The following is a 22009-nucleotide window of genomic DNA, read 5'->3' on the forward strand; positions in this document are numbered from 1 at the left end:
CATATGACAATATGTGATATTGTTCCAATTTCTTACAGGTATTATATGCAATTTTACATATATAGGCTACACTTTAAGTACATACATGATTTTACTTTATATGTACATGTATTTCATATATGGAAATTCAACACATTTACATGCTTGAAGTCCTTTTTAAAAGTGGAAATCTATTTGGCTACGTTCTGCACAGTTTGATTTTTTGTTATATGACTGTGATTTCATAACTTGTGTTAACGTGTTTATCATGAGTATCTAAAAGTCATGGGCGAGATCTGACCTTGCTCAAAAAGGGGAGTGATCATTTTAAAAGCCTTGTCTTAAACTTATAAAAATGTTTTTTACCTAATATGGTCTCCAAATGTTTCTGAACAACATGACCTTGTTGCCCCAACCAGAATACATGGTGTTCCATGTAGTGCGCTGTATAACCACATGATGGTGCTATGCAGCAGCTGTTGGATTTGTTGTTGCGAGGCAGTGTCCAGTTTGAGTCAACAGCAGCAAAGAAGGAAGTCATTATGCAAGTACAGCTGCAGTGCCCCTTATCGAAGGCTGAAAACAAAGTACATGCACCTCTTGTCTTTCATGTCAGGACGTAGCATCACAGCTCCAAAGAGCCCTGATGGGAAAAAGTCACTCCTCTCATGTGACCTCTAACTGTGCATGTACAGTTGTCCATCTGCTGTGTGTGGATGATAGAAAATGACAGGCCAGAGTTACAGCAGCAGATATAGTAACATTTTGTCAGGGTGTTCATGGCAGTGCCGCAGGAAGGCATAAAACTTTTAAATGTGAGCAGCTCGGATGCCAGTCTGGGAGGATTTGAAGCAGTTAGATGAGAACCAGTTTGAAATATCTTCCTGCTCTATGGTCATTTTCTTCCTCTACCTGAAAACTGCTGAATTAAACATGATTCTCCATCAGTACTGGACAATGGGGCCTCCCAGATGATAATGTTTTAAAAAGATGTGCTTTCCCTCTTAATGTTAAAGTCTCCCTTCTCTTAAAAAAATGTGGTTTATTTGTTGTTTCTTAATTTGGATATTTGACCTTGACTGTGCAGAGTTTAACTGTTTTCATATTCATTGCTGAAAAGAGAATGTTTCACCTTAAATGGGAGTTTCAAACGTGTTTGTACAAGCATGGTTTGTGTCTGGAAACAATTATGCTTCAATAAGCAAAGAAGTAGGAAACATAATGGAAATATTATTGTTTCAACCAGTTAAATGTAGGTGAATATTTGCACATTCACAGATTGTGGATTTTTTTCTTTTAATGAGGGAAAGGGAGCAGATTTTTCACTTTTTTTTAAAAGCGTATTTTTTATAACTGGTTTAACATGTGGGGACGGGATCTCTAAGACCACACAATTATTAACATGTAACAGACGTAAGATGTTAATGCTGTTAATCACAACAAGAGTACACAAATATGTTAAAAAAAAATCATCATCACATATTCATGTACATCACCTCAGTGTGGAACATTTCAGGACCATTTTTGAGATGAACCCTTGTATTAGGGGACGTTTGCTGCAACATAACAAGGACAAATTCAGAATTATGTATATTAGCAACATAATCAAACAAAACAAAGTGATTATTTAATGCTTTCTTTAAATATTTAGTTCTTGGTCCCCAGTTCCAGACATCACCACTCTGTATCAGAGGGGCCCCCACATTAACTAACAGCTCATTTGATTTATTTTTACAGACAAGCTCTCCTCTGTCTAATACCCTAATCAGCATTCATACCTTGCTGTGATGATTCGGGACAATGCTTTTTTATTGAGGAAGTGATCTCACCCTTGAGTGCCAGAATCAGCCTTTTTTACAGCCCATCTCCTCAGGGCCTCATCCATCACCAAGGTGTCCGGGCGACACAGCCGCTAGACACATACTAACTCATTTAAGGAGAGGGACATACGGGGATATATCACTCAAGATCACTAACTCACTTACTGACAGCTGATGTGGTAAAAAATTTCCAGCTTGTTCCAAATCCCTCGGTGCACTCCATGAGTTTTAACCACAGGTAAATAAGAAGATTATTTACCTTCTGCTGACAGATAAGGAGGGATAAAGGACAAATGGGTTCACTTGGATTTAGTTTTGTCTTCATCCATCTTTATTCTTAAGGTCTTTCTGGCATTGGCTCCTCTCCACTCTTCCCCTCCCATCTCCTGTTTGAATGTAAGATACATGAATATAATATGGGTTTTTTTTCTATCGTATGTATAAATAAAATCACATGCTTCATGTTACAGCATCGGTCGTGACTGATTGCTACTGAAAGCAGCGTGTCAGTCCAGTTAACACTTCCTTTATCGACTGTAAACTCAATCAAAAACCATGTAATCTAAACTAAATATCTGTGTCTTCAATCACCAGTCTAATAAAAGCAGGGTGTTTTCCTCGCCTTCGCAATTTCCAATTACATTTTCAAAATGAACAGTGTAAAACATGATGTTGAGATTGATCAAATTGCAAGAAATATTGGTAGCACTTTATTTTGACACACCCCCCCCAACCCCCATTTGTATTTATAAGGAGGACACTAGCCATTTATAAATTGTTTTCAACATGGTATTGTAGTTGTAAGCATTAAGTTTTTACTTTGTCAACAACTCCTCCCATGAAGCATCCATAACTGTATTAACGGATAACAAAGGACTGACAATATCACACATTTGGAATTGTATAGGATTTTTTATGTATCACATTTATTATCGAGGAATGTATTACAATTATACTATTAGCTGAAGAAATCTAGTTGACCGTTGATTTCTTTTTCTTTCTTTTTTTTGTTGGTCAAGTTACTGTTTCTAAGGAATCAAATTTTAAGCTTCAACATGTCTTCTGGAGTTTTAACACATTTACAGACAGTTAAAATCTCCCTGTGGATGATTTGTACATGTACATATTGGGTATATTATAACACGCTTGGATTGGTTCTTCTGAGATTCATGAATTAGCATCAAACATGCAACAGTTATACAAGCTAAAATTTTGAAATATATTAATGAGCACTAAAAAAAATAATGTAGCAAAATAAGCTAAACAAAAATATCCTTGTATCTACTTACAATTACTACATAGTGTATACTAAACATTGTATTAAGATCCTAATAAATATTGTATAGGAAAGTGATGGCTTGGCTGCATCTCCCTCCATCAGCATCAACAGGCATTTGATGACCAGCACTCCCTGGAGCCACTGTTAGACTTCATTACATTACAGCTGGTAATTATAAATCTCCATCCAACTGGGCTCTGATGGCCTAAATGTGCCATAATGGGCCTTACTTGGAAATGACAGTCCATTGTCAGACGGTGCAGAGTACACTGCGCCTACTTACCAGCTCTTAATGAATTTGTTTCAAAGCCTTTTCCCCTGCTTCTCTTTATTGAGAAAGATGACACGCAAAGATATTCTGAGCTTTGCATTATGGGGATCATCTTTATTGCCCAAGAATCCACCTGAGAATGAAATAGCACGGCACAGCTCATCCAAACAAAGCTTATTTGCATCTTGAAACATCTCTCAGCTGTTGGCATAGGACATGATGTACTGTATATACAGCAAAAATGTACAGAACATACATTTAAACCGTCATATTGCTGCCATCCTCTTGTCACAAAAATATGCACATTACAGTGTCACAGTACCTTGCATTAAGGAGTAAAATAAGGAGCAGGGCTTTTTGTTTATTGTACTGAGATTCCTTCTGAGTTTAATCCCTTCATTTAACATGTGCGGAAAAAGACAAATTTCAGATAGAGCTACTCTTCACACAAAACACACTAGATTAACAGAGCGCCATCACCAGTTTCCCCAAACATTATGGCTAAAAGCAAAAAGTAGTGCACAAATTTCATCCTACACATAGATTTCTACCAGAGAAAGGACTTCAAGCACCTCCCTAATCCAGATTATACAGTATGGCAGCCATTTTACATAGTTAAAGTTATATCTATGGGTCTACACATCTCTACAACATTATGATCTTCAAGTACAGACTCCACTTCTAAATCATGTTTTCTTGAATTTCATGATATGGTATACACAGGTATCAGTGCTGTAGCAGAGAAGCTAGTAAAAAAATTATCTTACAATGATATCATTTAAAAATCTTTAAAAAATTATTTATCCACTGTAATTGCTTTAATCTACTCTCCATTAATGCCACGTTAGTAAATAAAAAACAGCAAAAGAACAGAGCCACTTTAAATAAATATCACTTTGCTGTAATACAGTGGTATCATGACATGTTAAGTACTCTTTCCCTGAAATCTTCTACTAAAATCAGGAGGCCGATTATTGTGTTATGAGATGCTGATCACTTAATCGCTTCCCTTTAATCATCTATACATGAATGCAGTGACTAGATAGATATTTTTGCGATACACGACAGAGCAGGGATGCAGGTTATGTGAATGTCTTACAGGCCACATTATAATGTTGTGGACGTTTGCTGGTATTATTCAATAGTATGAGTCTTTACTCTTTGGCAAGACTTATTTAAATGTCTCTTAGGACACGTTTACCTTTTCTATACAAAAAGGACAAATAAATCAGATCATTAAAAGGCTCTCTAAATGCATCAGAATGCAGATAAACAGGCTTCAACATGGATGAAATAATCCATGAGGATCTTCAAGTATCAGGTGGTCTTTTGACAAAAGAAGCTCTACTTTTGGCATGTAACTGTAAATATCTCTAGAAGGCGGTTTCTTCTGCTGTTACACTGTCTGGTCATCTGTCTTCAGCTTTCAAAGCAGGTCAATACACTTAGATTAGTGTCACAAACAGCAAAGATGACAACGTCCATGGCGTCAAGACACTAAACGCAAATTTGACTGCTTTTTCCAAACATTCGTTGGAAGTAGGAGGGGTGCGTCTCTAAAAATATTCCAGCAGCTTCCTGGCGATTGCAAATTCAAAACTTTACTGTCAAATGCAAGCTGAAATGGACAAATACGTGGCGTCATACCCCACCGTTACCCGTTATCCTTCACTTCCTCCCATCCTGACATCTGTACCGGAGGTGGGGATGAACCTAACCACTGTCTGTGTTCAGGTCAGGCTTTGGCCTCCAGCAGTTCAAGGAACAGTTTGTGCATAGGCACACGGCCATCCTGTTTGATGCTGCAGAAGTGCTGCACAGCGCGAGAGGCCGTCTGACGCAGGAGAGGGAGGGTCATGATCAGTTTGCCGGCCCGCCGAGGGTCCTCTGGGTGGTGGGTGGCCTCGTAGTCCTGGAGGGCCCCGTGAAGGACGTCCTGGAGTCTCTGAACTGCCTCTGAGTCCTCAATTTGCATGGAGTCTGATAGAAGAGATGGAATTGAGAAATAAAAAGTTATGCTTTACTTACACAAAACATAAAGATACAGAACAGTGAAGGTAAAAGACCTGAGCTCTGTAAAAAGTAACTCTGTACCTGAGTTAGCGAGTGCAATAGCCTTGAGGACCACAAACTCCTCCTTCTCCAGCCCCATGGTTTTGCACTTCTTCACCAGCTGGAGGATGGCGTTGTTGAGGTCGAGCAGCCCTGCCAGCTTCGACTGCTCCTCGTCCATGATGTAGTCCTCGGCGTACACCAGCTTGTCCTCCAAGGCCAGCGAGCGGAACACCACTCGCAGGATCAATATCTCCATCCAGCCACTCTGCAGTAGACTCATCTGGTCTGCCAGGGAGAGGGAGGGAAAGCCTAAAACAGAAAGAGGGAAAAATGGACGGGTTAGAGATACTGTAGTGGGTTAGAACTATTTAGTTTAACGATTGTATAGCCTGAGAGACGAGACTGTTTTTAATTTTAAGGAAATAAAGAATGTAGAGCAGTAATTTGAGAAGCAGAAAAGAAAGATTTTAAAGGGGCACTCCGCCCGTTATACAAAGGTCAGTTCACTAGTCATGGCGCAGTTAAAAAAAACGTTATTTAATGTCTTCTGTTGCTGTGGAAGCGGCTTTCCAAAGCTTGATGTCATCAGGGTCATTTTGAATTGGACGCGACACCCCAAATATTTCTCTGTTTATTTTAGTGTGTGCAGTTGTAACTTGATGCAATATGCTAATGATGACATATTTAAAGTGCAGGGGGCATGGAGTTTGAAAGAAGTGGGTATTTAGTAGGCAGAGAAGGTCTATGAAAGATGCTATTCTCTTGCATTATGGGAGATGTAAGAGACAGCATTTTTGAAACCTGTCCCATACTGTGGACTAAACGTCAGGACATCTCAGCCCCTACAGCCTTGATTTTGACCCTCCTATTTTTAATTAGTCCCTGTGCTTAATGGGAGAGTAATAGTAAATCACTGGAGTGCCCCTTTAAATAATTTAGTGTAATTATTTATTTTATTGCATCCACATTCCTCAACCTGCTATCACTTTATTTCCCACAGTTTCCACCATCATTTAGAAGATGCCTGAACATAGATTCAGAATATATCCAAAGAGAGAGCATCATTAGCATTAGCATAGTAACTGCAAAAATGTATCTTTAACATATAATTTTGCAGCTGAATTACATTCTGGTCTGACATTTTGGGAAATACTCCTATTTGTTTTCATGCCAACATATTGAGGAGATGATACCATTTTCATTGTGTGTATGCTAACTATGAAGCTACACAGCCAGCAGCAGCTTAGTTTAGCATTAGCTTTATGCCAAGCTAACCAAACCATCTTTTATCTAACAGACATATACTGTATGAGATAAACGGACAGTCCAGCCCAATCTGTCTTTTTCTCTGTTTATTTTAGTGTGTGCAGTTGTACCTTGATGAAATATGCTAATGATGACATATTCAAAGTGCAGATGATAGTGTACATGAGCCCTTAATATTACTGATAATACAGAATTTGTTTGTGGCAGAATGCTTTATTTTAAAGCAGGCCACACAGCAAAGGGCATAACAAAGGACAGGAATAAAGAGGTGGTGAATTTAATTACACTTTGTAGGACACTCCTAGTTTGATTGACAATTACACCCCACAGGAGTATGATTAAACTTGATCATCCTCCCCACATAAACCTGCACACACACACACTCACGCGCACGTTTACTGTAATTAAACAGATGATTTTACAGAGCGAGCGGAGGCGGGGGAGGCGTTTGTGTTTTTGACACCATCAGTGATTGTTATCAGGATCCACTGCTCTTTACAATCACCGCGGGAACGTCAGTGGCGCCCATTTCCCCACTATCGCTCCCTGATTGATTGGAAACGCTGTCTGTGCACAATTTCATTGGTCGATAGGGATCAGTATTCTGGCACTGGACCATCGATCAGGGACAGAGACCTGTGTGAATGTGTATGTGTGTGTGTGTGTGTGTGTGTGTGTGTGTGCAGGTCTGTGTGATGAAATCTGAGGAAATGTATTGATAGATTTTTAAGGTCAAATACAAGTTAAACCTTCAATAAAGAGAAAAGCATGTTTTCAAGGGACAAAGCAAAGGACACTGAGGGCAACAAGGAGTGTTGACATTTGGGGAGAATTATGTTGCCAGTGTATCTTATCAACAATAACACACAGACAGTCACACCATAGCACGCGTATTCGACAGCCAACTTGCAGCACAGACTCAAAAAGGCCAAAAGCAAAGAGGGCAGTTGGTCTTTAGCCAGCTCATCTGCCAGTCTGGCCCTCAGACTTCAGACCACATCACTGTCAATCTGCCTGATAAGAGCAGACACAGAGGAGGGGGAGCAGCCAGGACAGTAGCCCCATCACACTCACCTCCCCCTGGGCAAAGAACTCAGATGGCCCAGGCCACTTCGCCCAGGACCCTGGTCCTAGCAGCGATGGGGGCCGTGTGGCCTGCCACTCATCCAGAGCTGATGTGACATGGCCATTACGCTGCTAGGAGGGGGCAGTCTTTTTTTTTTTAAATACCAATTCTCTCTGCGTGTTCGTCTCTACGCTCTCTCTGTGTATTGTCTCTACTATCTACCCTTCTTTGTCTTATCAACCTGTTCCTTGGATGATGCTATTGTCCCTTTTTGTCAGGGTCACTATAATTCTTTCCATTTCTCTCTTTTTGTTCATCCATTTTCTCTTTATCTGCCCTTTCCTCTCTCCGTCTCTCTGACTCTGCCTTTCTGTTTTTTGTCTCTGTCTTTTTCTGTTAAACTGAAATAGCTGATCAGTGATGCCAACCAAAATTTCCAAGTGACTAGAAGGACAATGTTTTGGGTAACAGTGTGAACAGTTTATTTTCAGCATTGATAAATGCTTTTACATCTTCATTAAAAAAATAACATATAAGTTCAATATATAAGTTGTTTTATTTAACAAATTGAGGAAAGCTAATTCCAGCATTTGTAAAATGCTGTAACGAGCGGATGTTTGTAAGTTATAACTGATAAAGAACTAAATCATTAATTGATTGACATAAATCTGTTTAATTCATCTTCTGATAAAGGAATATTTTAACATTTCAGGACATACACTTATTTGCTTTCTTGTCAAGGGTTAGACAAGATTGAGACCAGTCATATCAGTTTAACCAGTTGCTGGTTCCAACTTCATATTTATTGTACAGACATGAGAGAGTGGTATCAGTCTTCTCATCTAACTCTCAGATAAGTGTATTTCACAAAAGGGAAGAGTTTAACAAGTAAAAATACGTCCTAAAGCGAGAAACATGTTGCAAATGACAGATTTTAAAAGTTTAGCCTCATGAATTCCTCCATTTAATAATTGTTTAAAAGTTTAGAAGTCTTTCAATGTCTACACCCTTTTAAAAATGTCATGTTCTTCTCGAACAAGTGCATCATGGTCTTGTGAAAATTGGCTGTGATATTTGACTGTTTGATTTTAGCTTTAGATGAAAGCCTTACATATCGACTGCTGATCAGATCTTTCAAATATTTTTTCTTTCTTTCTTCATCAATGTACGAATCACGTTTATTCGCCTCAGCTCATCTGATGGAAGTTCACCTTTTGTTGCATTTTATTTTATTTTTGTGACATTTCAAAAGTTTGACTAAGATGTGCTTGACAGTTGGATGAAAACATGGCTTCCTGTCTCTCTCCCCCTCAGGTGGGTGTCTGCCTCTGCTGCTGCTCCACTTTCTCAGCCAAACCCTCCACTGGCAAAGGGCTACAAATACACGCATCAGTCGGACTCCGTCTGTCTCGTGCGCTGACAGTAAAGAGCCGACAACGAGAGAAAAGAGACAGACAGCAACAGCCTGGGGGGTGAGAAGAAGGAGAAGGATGGGAGGTATGGGGGGGGGGGGTCTGTTCTCTCCTTCCTTTTTTTAACAGAACAATGGAAATGCTGATGAGGGATACCAAACACCAACACACACTCAAATGGTTGCTTCATGTCCACTTTGTAGGAACAAACATGGGGACAAATATAGTACAGAGGGCTACAAGCACAAACACACGCACGCACGCACACACACGCACGCACGCACACACACACACACACACACACACACACACACACACACACACACCTGCTTTGTTTGTTTTGTAAGCATTTCGGAGACAAGACATCAACAAAAACCCCAGGTGTTTCCCTGGTGATGTTTTGGGTGTGGATAACCACAGCTGATAAAGCAGTCAGGCCTTCAGTTGGAGGAAAAACAAGGAGAAGAAAAATCGACAGGGGTTTAAATACCTTAATGTCAACTTTTCCCCTTTTATTTCTCCATAATTCAGCTTGAGACATTCGCTGTTGGAAACTTTGGGATCTACACTAACTTAATAGATTAATCTGAGTAAAGTTTGTCTGCAAAGCATGTCTTTGTAATGACTCACAGACCAGGCCACTGCTTTTAGTGTCCAAGTATTATGTAAAATGCCCCGACAAGGAATCAATTAACCGAGAAAATAACTGGCTGATTAATCGATCATGAAGCAGTTGTTAGTTGCAGCCCTAACTTGCTGTCAATTAAATTTTTGTCACTCAAATAACTAATAAAAGGACCGATCATTTCAGGACTAAGATCAGCATACATACAGTGACAGTGCTGGTGTACTGTTTCTGAATAGTGCTGTTTCTTATTTGTGTCGCCACAGCAGAACTGCAGACCTCTGTTGCCACCGCAAACGATTACAACTGTCAACATCGCTGCATACCAGCATTTTAATCCCACTAAGCTGTCAGAACACACTTCCCCTCTCCTTTCCACCCTCTCATCCAAAGAAAAAAAAGAAAACTCTGGACATCGCTTCTGCTGTTCCTGTGTCAGAGGAGAAGCTAAGTGTGTTCCAAGTGTCAGGAGGATTTCCGTAATTCAGACAGCACAGGGAGACGGCTGCAGCCCAGGAAATGAATTAAAACGTCCAGGTGGCCACTGGTCATCTGGCTGATATATTAGGAACACACCTCGGTCAGCAAGGGCATTGCACGCACACACACACACACACACACACACAAACACACACACACACACACACACACACATACACACACACACAGAGGATGACTGACAGATAACTCACTGCCGCGCCAACATGCCCTCCTCTCTCCTCCGGGCATCCAGCAAGTGTCTTGGCAACCGCAAGTCACAACAATCTCCTCCTCTGATCTGATTATAGACTTAATGTGAGATAATGTGTGTGGTGGATTGTGTGAGCAAACAACTCACTGACTGACTGACTGACTGACTGACTGACTGACTGACTGACTGAGCGAGACACTGAACCGTACCTGGGATGTGTTTGGCCCAGCCGATGTTGACCACCAGCTCCCTGTCAGCCAGGTCGCACAGTGTGGTCAGAGCCTTGATGTCACTCTCAGGTACAGTGGGGTCCGGCATGGCGAAGATGCCCTCGGGCTCGGCCACCAGCAGCAGAGACACTACTTTGTTCTCCACCACACCGCCAACAGAGTCTAAGAGAGAGTGAGAGAGGACATTTTTATTATTATAACCACATCAGGTCTCTTCTCATTGAGGTCAAGATCTAAAAAGGTCCGAAATTAAAAGTTTAGAGGACTCTCAGAGGGATTAGAAGAGATTTTAAAATCCTTTGTGAGAAATGGAAAATGTTTTTTTTTTTTTTTTTGTCCCTCTCCAGTGAAAACCATGTAGCCCCAAATTAGGTGATTTTGAATTGTAAGTATTTCTTCATGGGTTGAGTAAATCGCCCTACTTCTAAGGCTAAATAAACCATCTGAAACCCCACAGGATTATCTGAAAAATGCATTGCATCACTTTGGAGGTATGTGGCTTCCACAGGACAGGAATGTTTTGCTTTACAAGTGCAAAGTAGACAAGAAGTTCATCACAGCCATTCAAAGCCTCCCACTTCTCACTTCAAATATTACAGTTGGCAATGATTAATGCCAACTCATTAGCAAATACCAGCTATAAAAATGATTCAGTGTTCTGACAGACAACATCACAGAAAACATGATTGGACTGTTTTGAACTCACAGACCACAACACAAGATAAAATAAGAGCCTGTCATATCTACAATAAAGTAATCCATTAAGGCAGACTGACTGCCTAACAGTTATGTATTGCAGTCGTGTTCATATGCACCGTAGGTGATATAAAGTTTTGCTTGTACACGTACACGTTTTTTTCTGGGGCAGGGCGTTCTGTGGGTGCAGATATGGGCTGTTCTCAGCGTCTATTCTCCTCTTGTACTTCTGTCTGCCGCCCCGGACCCGGTCCAGACGCACACCTACAAAAACACAAACACAGGACATTAATGATGCACGGGTGTCACACCTGGGTGTCCCAATATTGCAGGGTAAAGAAAGGGAGACTCATTCACATTTACTCGTATACAGCACATACAGTATGTATCACATGCACAATAATAATTCAGTCATTTCAAATTGACTGACAGTAACCTAACTGGTCTCAAGTCTTGATTAAAAAAGACATTTATATTGTGAGATTATAGAGAGTTAAACTTGCTGAAATAAATACTTCAATTATGGGAAACAAAGTAATCCAAAATTAATAGCAACCAATTATATGATGTGAGAAGATGAGTATTTTTAATTTTTAAAAAAGGACATAATAAAATGTATGTCAACAGCATCAATTGGTAATGTCTCCACAGTGACTCCAAACAACAAATTTATTTAAACAGAACATTTCAATTCCACTTGGATCTTGGTCGGGTAAGTGGAGTGGTTTGGAGTCAGCGTGCAGGCCGTCTTACTTTTTTCATCAGTAAAGACACTGACGGCATTTTCAAATAGGTAATCAGTTATCAGAAGGAGGCAGGAAGTTGGCCAGTCATCCGCTCACTCATCTTGACAGGCCCAAGGAGACCTAGCAGGACATATCTAATGTTGGCACAGCAGCATGCATCCTGTAACATGACACCCAGCTGATGACAACTGCTCTTCTTAACATTTATTGTGGCAACCTCGTCACCATGGCGATAGGGATTTAAGAGTATGTGTGTGTGTGTGTGTTTGTGTGTTTGTTTGTGTGTGTGTGTGTGTGTGTGTGTGTGTGTGTGTGCATGTGTGCAAAGTGAGCAGCTGGATGAGGAGAAGCTGAAAGTCACAGTCACCAAGTGCATCTCTGAGGAAAATGCATGTGTCCAGCGAGCGCAAACGTGACTCAGGAAGCCTTTAGTAGTGGTGTTGGATTACCTGATCTACACAGTGTAAACGGCCAGAGTGGCCCTGAATAGATCTATAACGGCACTCGCGCCTGTAAGAGACACTCTGAGGTTATTATTTGCCCACTTGACACCTTATAGTGATACTCCATCCCTTTGAGCCTGCAGCCTCCTGTACATATTCTTACCTATGTAGATATTTATGGAGATCATGCATCAACTTCCACAGCATTAAATAAATAATATAATGTCCTCTTGATCAGGCATGTAAAATGTGTTGTAGGGTCATTTCAGTCTATGGACAGGTTCTTCTTCTTTCTTTTTTTGGATCATTGGTTTGTAAAGTCATGTGGTGTTTTGTCATTCTATACTAGTGCTACTAGCATGAAAACAATTTTACAGAATTTCTGCTTTATTAATTAATGGATCGTGAACAGAAATAGAAGAAATGCAGGGTGGAAAGAGGGGTAATGGTGTGAAAATATGGCCTGTAACCTTTGCTGTATGCCAATGTGCTCTTCCATAAGATTATTATGAAATGTCAAGCTCAGGTGTTGTATGACAGTACACTTCCATATTTTAATGTGGGAAGATTTTGACAGATAGACACTTGCAAAATCCCTACCTACCCACTTCCTTGAAGGTCCTATAAATGTACTCTATGTTAACCTGTTGTGCCTATCAGCTTCTTCACTTTGAATGATCAGGTCAGAGTTTGGCTATTTTACATTAGAGATATCTGTATTTGAGTTTTCTCTAGGGTTTCTAATTGGTTTGGAATGGGTGAAGCTCAGCTGGAAAAAAAAAAAGGTGATGTCATGTATTTCCCTACAGCAATAAGGGATCAACAATATTTGAATCAAAAGCTGAAAATCAGTTGCTGGGTTGTTTGCTCATGTTGCCAGCATTGTCAATCAAATCCAATCAAACCACACCACACCCAAACAGTCCCAATGTAGTCTTTAGCTGAATGTTTCAGTGTTGTTGTTTTTTACTTTGTCAGGAATATTTTATAGGCATGGCTGGTTTCACAGAGATAGACTTCGACTATGGCTTAAATATAACAGATAGTCAGATTTCAGATAGACCTCTAAATTCATAAGTTGCACAAAGCAGTTTAGTTCTTGACTATCTTAAATCGGACTGTGGTACAATGAATTCTGGGTAAATTAAGACATTTTTCAACTAAAAAAAGAGGTCGACCGAATCACTGCATCCAACCGCTCAGCTTTGTTTACCCCAGCTGAAAATGTTTGTCTACCGGAAGAATTCAACAGTGACATGGACGTTTTACTTGGGACATTCAGCGAAGAAAAATCTAATTTGGGAAAAATGCAGCGACAGAAAACAGTGTCAATCCTCAAGAAGAAATAAATGTTTAAAAGAAGACATCTTAAAACAGGAGGAGGACCACAGGAAAAGCTTAAAGACAGAAATAGTACTGAAGATACACGGTGGGCAGTCGCCTCTGTTTTGGGGGGTAAACGCTGGACGAGAGAGCGGAGTATGTGGGGTCAACAGCGGTGCGACTAGGGCTCCCCCACCCACACCGGCCAGCGTTGGCCTTAACAGCAGCCCACCAGCAGCCTCCCGAGAGGGACAGACAGAGGCCAATGACAGCCAAGAGAAAACAGGTAACATTAGGCCAATAATGTCTCTAGTGATTGTTTGAATGACAGCAGTCAAAAGAAAAGTTTTACTTTTGACGGTAGTTTAGGTATGCTAACTGTTGAGCCGTTTGCTAGCTGCCAACGATTTAACGATGCAGCCTATGTGCAAGCTACCGGGAAGTTACATGTCAACAAACGCTACGACTTGGCCTTCAGTATAAAGTAGCTATGTTGGTGTTTATTTTTCCTTGCCACCCTGTCTTTGGCCGGTCTGGATGAGACAGCAGAGGAGGAGAGGCAGTTACTGCGATCTTTAAAAACTCTTTCCCATAACAATGTTAGCAAAAATTATGAGCCATGTTTTCTTGTTTCTTGTCGTTGGGTGCTACTGGCCAGCACAGGTGCCACTGATTGTTACCATGGTAACATTAGTCTTAGACCTGAGTTAGCTTGAGGGTAAGGTGTCTGATTTTTTTTCTTTATTTTTGTGAAACAGTCTTACTTGCGTTAGACTGATCTATGAGCCAAATTAAAGCTGGTCTAAAACTACAGACCAGTCTGAGATATCTTTGTGAAACTTCTTATTGGTTTGAAGGTTTGAAACCAAGTTTTAGGAGCTTTAAGTCCACGCTTTGAACTAGGGTTGGATGAGTAAACCATTTACTCTCATTATAGTTTTCAAAAAGTAAAAATATTATATGATTGTTGAAAGCTCCAGAAAAAGCTAGTAAGTAGACTTTGAGTTGGGATTGTTTTGTCAAAATAACATCATACCCTCATTAAAGCCAACCATCAGCCTAAACGCCAACACAGAAGTGGTCATACTGTGATTAATCCAAGCAGGCCAAGGAGGGAAATGTTGTGCTGATGTGTTGTGTTTAACAAATGCTTACGCGTATTACAATCAAAATAAATATAGGATATAGATTTTAGATTGTTTAGCTCTATTTCGTACTTTTGGACATCACATTTGGACCAAAGAAGTGAGTTGGAAGTTTGGAGTTATTGGGAAGGACAGAATAGTTGGCACTGGAGAAGATTAGGGGGGTATTAAAGAAGAGATTGGTCAGGTAAACTCAATGCTCCCTGACCCTTTGGTCAAGTCACGTGGGGTAAATAGTAAGCATTGGGTACTTGGCAGGTGCCACTATGAGGTGTGAAATGAAGGATGAGGGACATGCTTACTTGTGTGTTGTTATCAGATTTAACTTAAAATGTTGGCAAACACTGGATTAAATCAAACTCTGGTAGTAGATGTATAGAAAGAGTGTGTTTTATACGGGTATATTTATGTGTGTTTGGATCTGACAGTTATCCAAACACACACATCAGAGCTAAGTGTAACTCTTCACAGTGAAATGTGCTGACAACCAAAAGGCCAAGAATAGCTTTGGCGGATAACAAAACAGATGCACACACCTCCTCCCTGTTGGTCTGTACAGCCCATCAGAGTTCGATTAACACTACTCAGACATTCATTTATTTTTTGCTGCTTTCATCACTGAGCTTCTTTTCAGAATGTCTGAATGTTCACATGTGGAGTTTTTCAAGTTCCCAAAATGCACACAGTACAGCACGATCAGGAGCACGGACATCCAGACACTGCTCCTGACTCATCCAGGTTACTGTGTCTAGTGTTGTCCATCACTGCTGTCACCACCAGCATGTGTTCACTATAAACAATCCCACGCATCTCAGATATTGTGACAAATGTACACATGAGCTGCCACCACAACGCCACTGTGGCGTAACATTCCCTTCTTCTCGTCAACAAATGACAAGAAAAGAATTTGGAAAGTTGGCAGTGAAAAGTGCACATAGTCCCTCTGTTGTGTTCTGATGCTTTTCTCAGAATACAGATTAACACGGCACGATTAACACACCTGAGACCAAATAACTTCAGCTAACAGGAAGTGGGGATGAGACAAGATGAAGACAGGAAGTTCTTTGATAATGGTATTGCTGCTTTCTTAGGAAGATTAACCGTTAAACCATAAAAGTAGAGGATCACAAAATTACATCTGTATGATAAACTGTATTTTAAAAATATTACACACAAATTGGTAACATACATGTTTTTACAACCCCTTAGAAGCGACAGCAACTGTAGGGATGGGCACTAAACAAGGCTTAATCAAATCCTGCCTGGGGTCTATATGTCTTTTAGCTGTGTATTTAATATGGCTCTGACTCTCCCCATTAAACCTCACAGCTCCTCTGTCTCAGCCTTTACTGCGGCCTCTCCGGGGAAGAGGGGCATTACGAGACACGATGAAGCGCGTTACGAGGGCGCTTATGACGGGAGTTACGAGGGGCAGTTCGCATTTCACGGAGGTCTAGGAATCCCACAAGGCATCTGGAGGAATTTACGAGAGGGGAGGGAAAGCAAAGAGGGTGGCTAGAAGAGGGGGTGGTTGAGAGGTGGACTGGGACTGTATTGATGCCCATACCCTTTTAAAAGCAGCTAATTTCGAAAAAAGGCAGACACACACACACACACACTCACAAAAATACACAGAGGTGTGAGCGTAAATGTGAGTGCAGACACATATGTGTTTAAGCAAACTCATATCCACAAACTGATACGCGTGTAAAAATGCTATAATTCTGTGTATACATAACTCAACACACATTTGTAAACACACACAGCAGCAATAAACAGGTGCTCCTGTGTGTTTAGAGATGAGTAGGCGGCATTAAAGGATAATTCCAGTTTATTACACCTGGGATCTTATTTCATAGTTTTGGTTATCATTTCTATTGGTTATGATGGTATATGAAAGTAATGAGGTCTGGGAAAATGGCGATCTGTCAACAACAAAGTTTGACAGGTCAAGAAACAAGCAGTCAGACAATCACATAGGTTGTAAACAAGTCAATAATCTATCTATCTATCTATCTATCTATCTATCTATCTATCTATCTATCTATCACTATTTGGAGGTAAAACTAAAAGTGAGAGCTTACAAAATGATGGTAATAATCCATCATTGCACAGAAAATCTGCACAACTGCAATATATCATAATTTTTTATAGCACACAGGTGACAATTTTACAGTTCAATTTCATTTCCTCTAACAAAAACGTTTGGCTAACCCGGGGCATTATGGTTGCACCAGAAAGTCAGAGGGGTTGTGATGAAGTGATTTGATTTCAAGTTCAACCTTGACCCAATTTGCGCCATTGACCAGTGCTGACCTTTAAGGGAACAGAGAGTCTGAGAGTCCAAAATGGAGGAAGCTAACATAGCGTTTTAGGTTGCACCACCCACTATAACATAAACTCCTCTGTGGGAGTATAAACTGCTCTGAAAGATGCATGGTTCGCACAAAGAGAAAGGAGCCAATAGTAAAAATACTTTTTTTTTAATACATTGTGCAAACTTATTTTCCTGTTAGCAAGTACACCAACAAGCTGCTAACTGACAGTTAGCAAGCAGTTAGCATGTTTTGATTTCCTTCTTCCCTCTTCAGTATGGTTTATGATACTGACAACAAATGTTAAATGCTTGATCTTTACATTTACTGTCTCTTAATTCCACCACAGACACACACACACACACACACACATTTTATCTGCCTTCTTGGCCCAACACAGCAGGCAACAAGTGGCTGGTACAGTAGGAGGTCAGTAATGTTTTCCTTTTTGAGTCACTTCTAAATCTGGACAACAATATGTCACCAGACAGGCACACAGTCAGACTATATGAGCACCTGACCGCTGTCACTGACTCTCTGTGGAATGTCATCATCGTCATTTCATATTTTTGGACATACAAAATGAAGTTTTGCATAGAAGAAATTAGCCGTACAACTATTTTTGGGATGTAAAAACTAGCTATCACTAAAATTATTTGATGTATTTTATATTTATTGCTTTTTATATATTTGCCTTAATTTAACCAAAAGAGTCTATATATAGGTATTAATACACTACATGGGTGCTTAGACACAATGGTGCCTTACCACCTATGTCTACACACACACACACACACACACACACACACACACACACACACACACACACACACACACACACACACACACACACACACACACACACATACTGGCAGATTTCCAGAAGTTATTTTTGAGGAACACTGGTGAAGCAAAGAGTGACAACTGAACAGTTAGTGGCCCTCTCCTCCCTCTCAAAGACACAGCTATGCATTGTTCAGTTCTGTGTTTACTACACATACACAGACCTATACACACATCACAGCTGGCACGAAGGGCCTGAAGTTTAACTGTCAGAGGTTTTAGGTTTCACTGGAGTTTACCCAACTACAGTACATGCCATCACCAGTTTATCAGGTGAGACATTAAGAGAATCTCAGCTGGTAATCAGGGTATTGTTTCCAGGAATGCACAACAAAGAAACTGCCGTCAGACTTGTGTCAGCCTTCACTGTCTGGCTGCTTTTTCTCAATCTCAGCTGTATAAAGGACAAGATTTGAACCTCTGCCAAGTCTATCGACCGATCAAAGCAACTCAAACAATGTTTTGACCAAGGTCTGAAAGTGATTTTCAGTGTATAGCTGACCTTCTCTCAACATGCCCACGGCCAGGCATTTCACAAATCGACAGGCCTGGCAGGATTTCCTTCTTCTCTTGGTGATTTCACATTCATTGGACGCTGGGCAGCTGTATTCAATGTTACCTGGAAGAGGAGAGAATATAGAAAATTATTTTTTGAAACAGTTGTGGGGAAAATGGAGCAATAATTCAGCTGTATCGTTAATTGTATTATAATTCTAACATAGACTTGTGGTTCATGTGTTTTCATGTAAAAAGTAACATTTAATGGAAATCTGTCCCAGCATGAGATTTAAAGAGGTACTCTAGGTACTTTTAGTCCCTATTATGTACCAGACCCAAAAAAACACACGATCCTACACTTCCCATGATGCAGCTGAATAAAAAAGTCTTTCATCAGACTCACTGTGCCTATTAAACTCCCACATCTTACAAACTCCACACTTCCAGTTTGTAACTTTATAAATTTGTAGTGTCACACTGAAACTTGGATAACTCTGATGATGTCACTGTGACATCTTTATTTTACCAAACTTTACTCTTTAACTTCTAATTCTATTTATATTTAATAATGATAATAATTATATAAATATATATAATTAGATGTAAATCTAATTATATTCATTTTAGATTTTTTTCAAATAAAACACTAAAAACATTCAAAAAAGCCCTTTTGTTTTAATTTTAATTTTTGGTCACCGATATGACGTATTAATATCAAGATAATTCTGTGTTATTCTTGAAACATTAATTTTGAATATAGTGCTCACAATCTGTGCAATGGGATACCAAAAAAAAAAACAATGTTTCCAACACGTAATTAGGAGTAATGGCCATGGCAGCCAAATGTGCATGTTAAGCCAGTTGCAGGCGCTCTCAGCTGCCACCCTCCATCAGAAACAGGAAGTATCTGGTGAGCCAGACATCAGATTTCCCCATTTGATCTGACAGCCGCTCATCCTGTTTGCCCTTTGAACTCATCTACAGTAGCCAACTTCTAGAGGCCTAAACTCAACATAACCTGCCAGGTCCTCGACCTGGGCTGTGAGCCAACAGAGCACAGGACAATCCCTTCAAAACACTCACACTGCATGCCACTGGCTCTCACTGCTAACGGCTTTCAGGGCGAGTGCAAATGCACACACCTTCAGCACCATATGTTATCTGAAGGTTTAAAGCCTAAACTCAAACATGTTGACTATATACATGGTGCACTGTGAGTTTAAGCGCATATCAGCTGTTTGCAAACAGGTATTTATTTAAAGCCATTCTGCAGTTAAAGAGGCAAGAGGCGGAAGCACTGAGCTAACTGATCGGGGCTTGTTTATACCAAAACAAACGCTCATGGACTGCATCTGCACCATGTTGCTCGTAAAACAGGTTTATAAGACGCAGGAAGGCATTATCAGCCATGCACAATAAATTCTGTTACTAAGTATAAAACGGAGCATGTTCATGGGCGTAAATGTGTGTCTTGTGCACGTATGTCTCTCTCTCTCTTTACCCTGGATGGTCCTCTTGAAGAAGGCCTTGCAGGCCTCACAGGAGGCCACGCCATAGTGGTATCCTGAGGCCACATCACCACACACCAGACAGAGCCGCTTGGCCACCGAGCCCAGCATAAACTCGCACTTCACTTGACCTTCTTCCTCACCAAACCTCCTGGATAGAGGTGGAAAAGGGAGAAAATGAAAAGGAGAAATTAAGAGAAATCTCATCAGAGCGTAGTAGTACTTCCAATTAACACCTGAAATGGGGTGAAACACAAAATAAGGGACAACAATGCTGTAAATACCAACCTGTTTGTTCCTCCATTGTTGGCCAACCCCGCTGTATGGCCATACAGGCCTGGTGAGTCCAGTCCATTGCTATGACCATGGACCTTTGTCAGAGGCCCGTAGCTGGAGTTTGTGTCAGAGGAAGAACTTCCGGGGCTGGGCTGGGCCGGGCTGACGTCTCCCTGGGAGCTGGGGCTAGGGCTGGAGGGCTCACGCTTTATAGAGGAGGGACAGGTGGGGTCCAAGCCCCTCACTGACATCCTGCCCAGATGTCTGGGGAAAAACATTTAAGATTTATGTTTGTGTACACACCTTTTTGTAATACATATTCATGATGGTGAGAGTTTTAACTTTCAGGTCAGCTTTATATAATGAGTCCCCTACAAATTGTCATTAATATTAATGAGCGGTAGTTGACCTCCAGGTCTGTGGGCTGTGATTAGTTTTATTAAGTCAGGCATCATTTACACAGATAGTAATGATGTACAGTAATAAGCAGCTAGGAATAATTGTTATCATTTATTCATGGGTTCATACATGTATCAAATGTGTAATTTCAAACCACAAACAGAACCAGGGGCCAACTATTCCCTTTTTTTTCTGGACTACCTCCACCTCTCTCCACATCCCTTCATTCATGCATCCATCCATCCCGGTCTTCTCTAAACCAGCCGTTTGTGATTTCCCACATATGCAAAGCTTCTGTCCATTACACTGCTTTGTTTTCAAAGAAGAAGATTGCTTAAGCAAACCTAGGGAAATAGCCAAACCAGCAATCATCCGCATCATATTCGTCATTATGTTCAATCCAAACACACTCATCTTTCTCTCTCTTGGTTTTTTCTGCCTATTTTTCCTCTCTCTATTGTCTCTGTGTCCCTCAGTTTCACTTCTAACTCGACCTGTCAAACGCTGCTGCCTACAACAGTTAACAGGTTCTTGCAACAGTTAACACTTTTATTGTTAGATGTGGAGACAATAAAAGAATGTATTCACTGTGACATATTCACTGTGACAAGAACAAATGCTCTGCAATGCGCTAACTGAGACAAAATGCTAGTGATAGTTTTTGTTTTGTACATGGAAAGCCAATCAAAATTTTATCAAGGGACAAAGGGACAGTTAAGAATGGTTTCAAGAAAAACATACTTGACTCTTTTTACATTTTTTAAGAAGTATTTTTTATGAATACCTTTGTAATAACTCCTTGAAATAAATCTTCTTTTAGCCAGAGTATAATTCTAGTAAAGAGTATCATTACTCTATTATTGGCTTAAGATGTGACACCATGTTATCTGTCACCAGGCTGAAGAGAAAAAAAACATCTGAAACCAGCTGAGGTGTATACTAGGCTTGCAGGCATGTGATCTGTACTCACACACGCACACACGCACATCCTGAAAACACACACACACATTGTGGCGTCAGACGCTCATAAAAACAAAAATCATAGACTCCCACTTCTCCATGTATACTTCAGATTCACATGATCAGGAACATGCTAAAGCTCCCTGCACACACACACACACAC

The 22009-nt window shown here is 40.4% G+C and overlaps 1 protein-coding gene across 3 annotated transcripts in view; it reads right to left on the reverse strand.

Annotated features, from left to right (window-relative positions):
- Positions 1 to 3443: 3443 nt before the first annotated feature.
- The window catches only part of LOC130187866 (estrogen-related receptor gamma-like), a 31569-nt gene continuing 13003 nt past the window's right edge, over positions 3444 to 22009 (reverse strand). For all 3 annotated transcript variants that reach the window (XM_056405796.1, XM_056405795.1, XM_056405794.1), the window contains 7 exons: positions 20500 to 20751; positions 20205 to 20362; positions 18708 to 18824; positions 11544 to 11654; positions 10674 to 10856; positions 5444 to 5713; positions 3444 to 5329 (listed from right to left, as the gene is read on the reverse strand). In XM_056405796.1, the coding sequence (XP_056261771.1) occupies positions 5085 to 5329; positions 5444 to 5713; positions 10674 to 10856; positions 11544 to 11654; positions 18708 to 18824; positions 20205 to 20362; positions 20500 to 20738 (1323 nt within the window). In that variant the 5' untranslated portion in view covers positions 20739 to 20751 and the 3' untranslated portion in view covers positions 3444 to 5084. The remainder of the gene's footprint in view (positions 5330 to 5443; positions 5714 to 10673; positions 10857 to 11543; positions 11655 to 18707; positions 18825 to 20204; positions 20363 to 20499; positions 20752 to 22009) is intronic.

Source organism: Seriola aureovittata, chromosome 19 (assembly GCF_021018895.1).
Source record: "Seriola aureovittata isolate HTS-2021-v1 ecotype China chromosome 19, ASM2101889v1, whole genome shotgun sequence".
Classification (NCBI taxonomy): Eukaryota; Metazoa; Chordata; class Actinopteri; order Carangiformes; family Carangidae; genus Seriola; species Seriola aureovittata.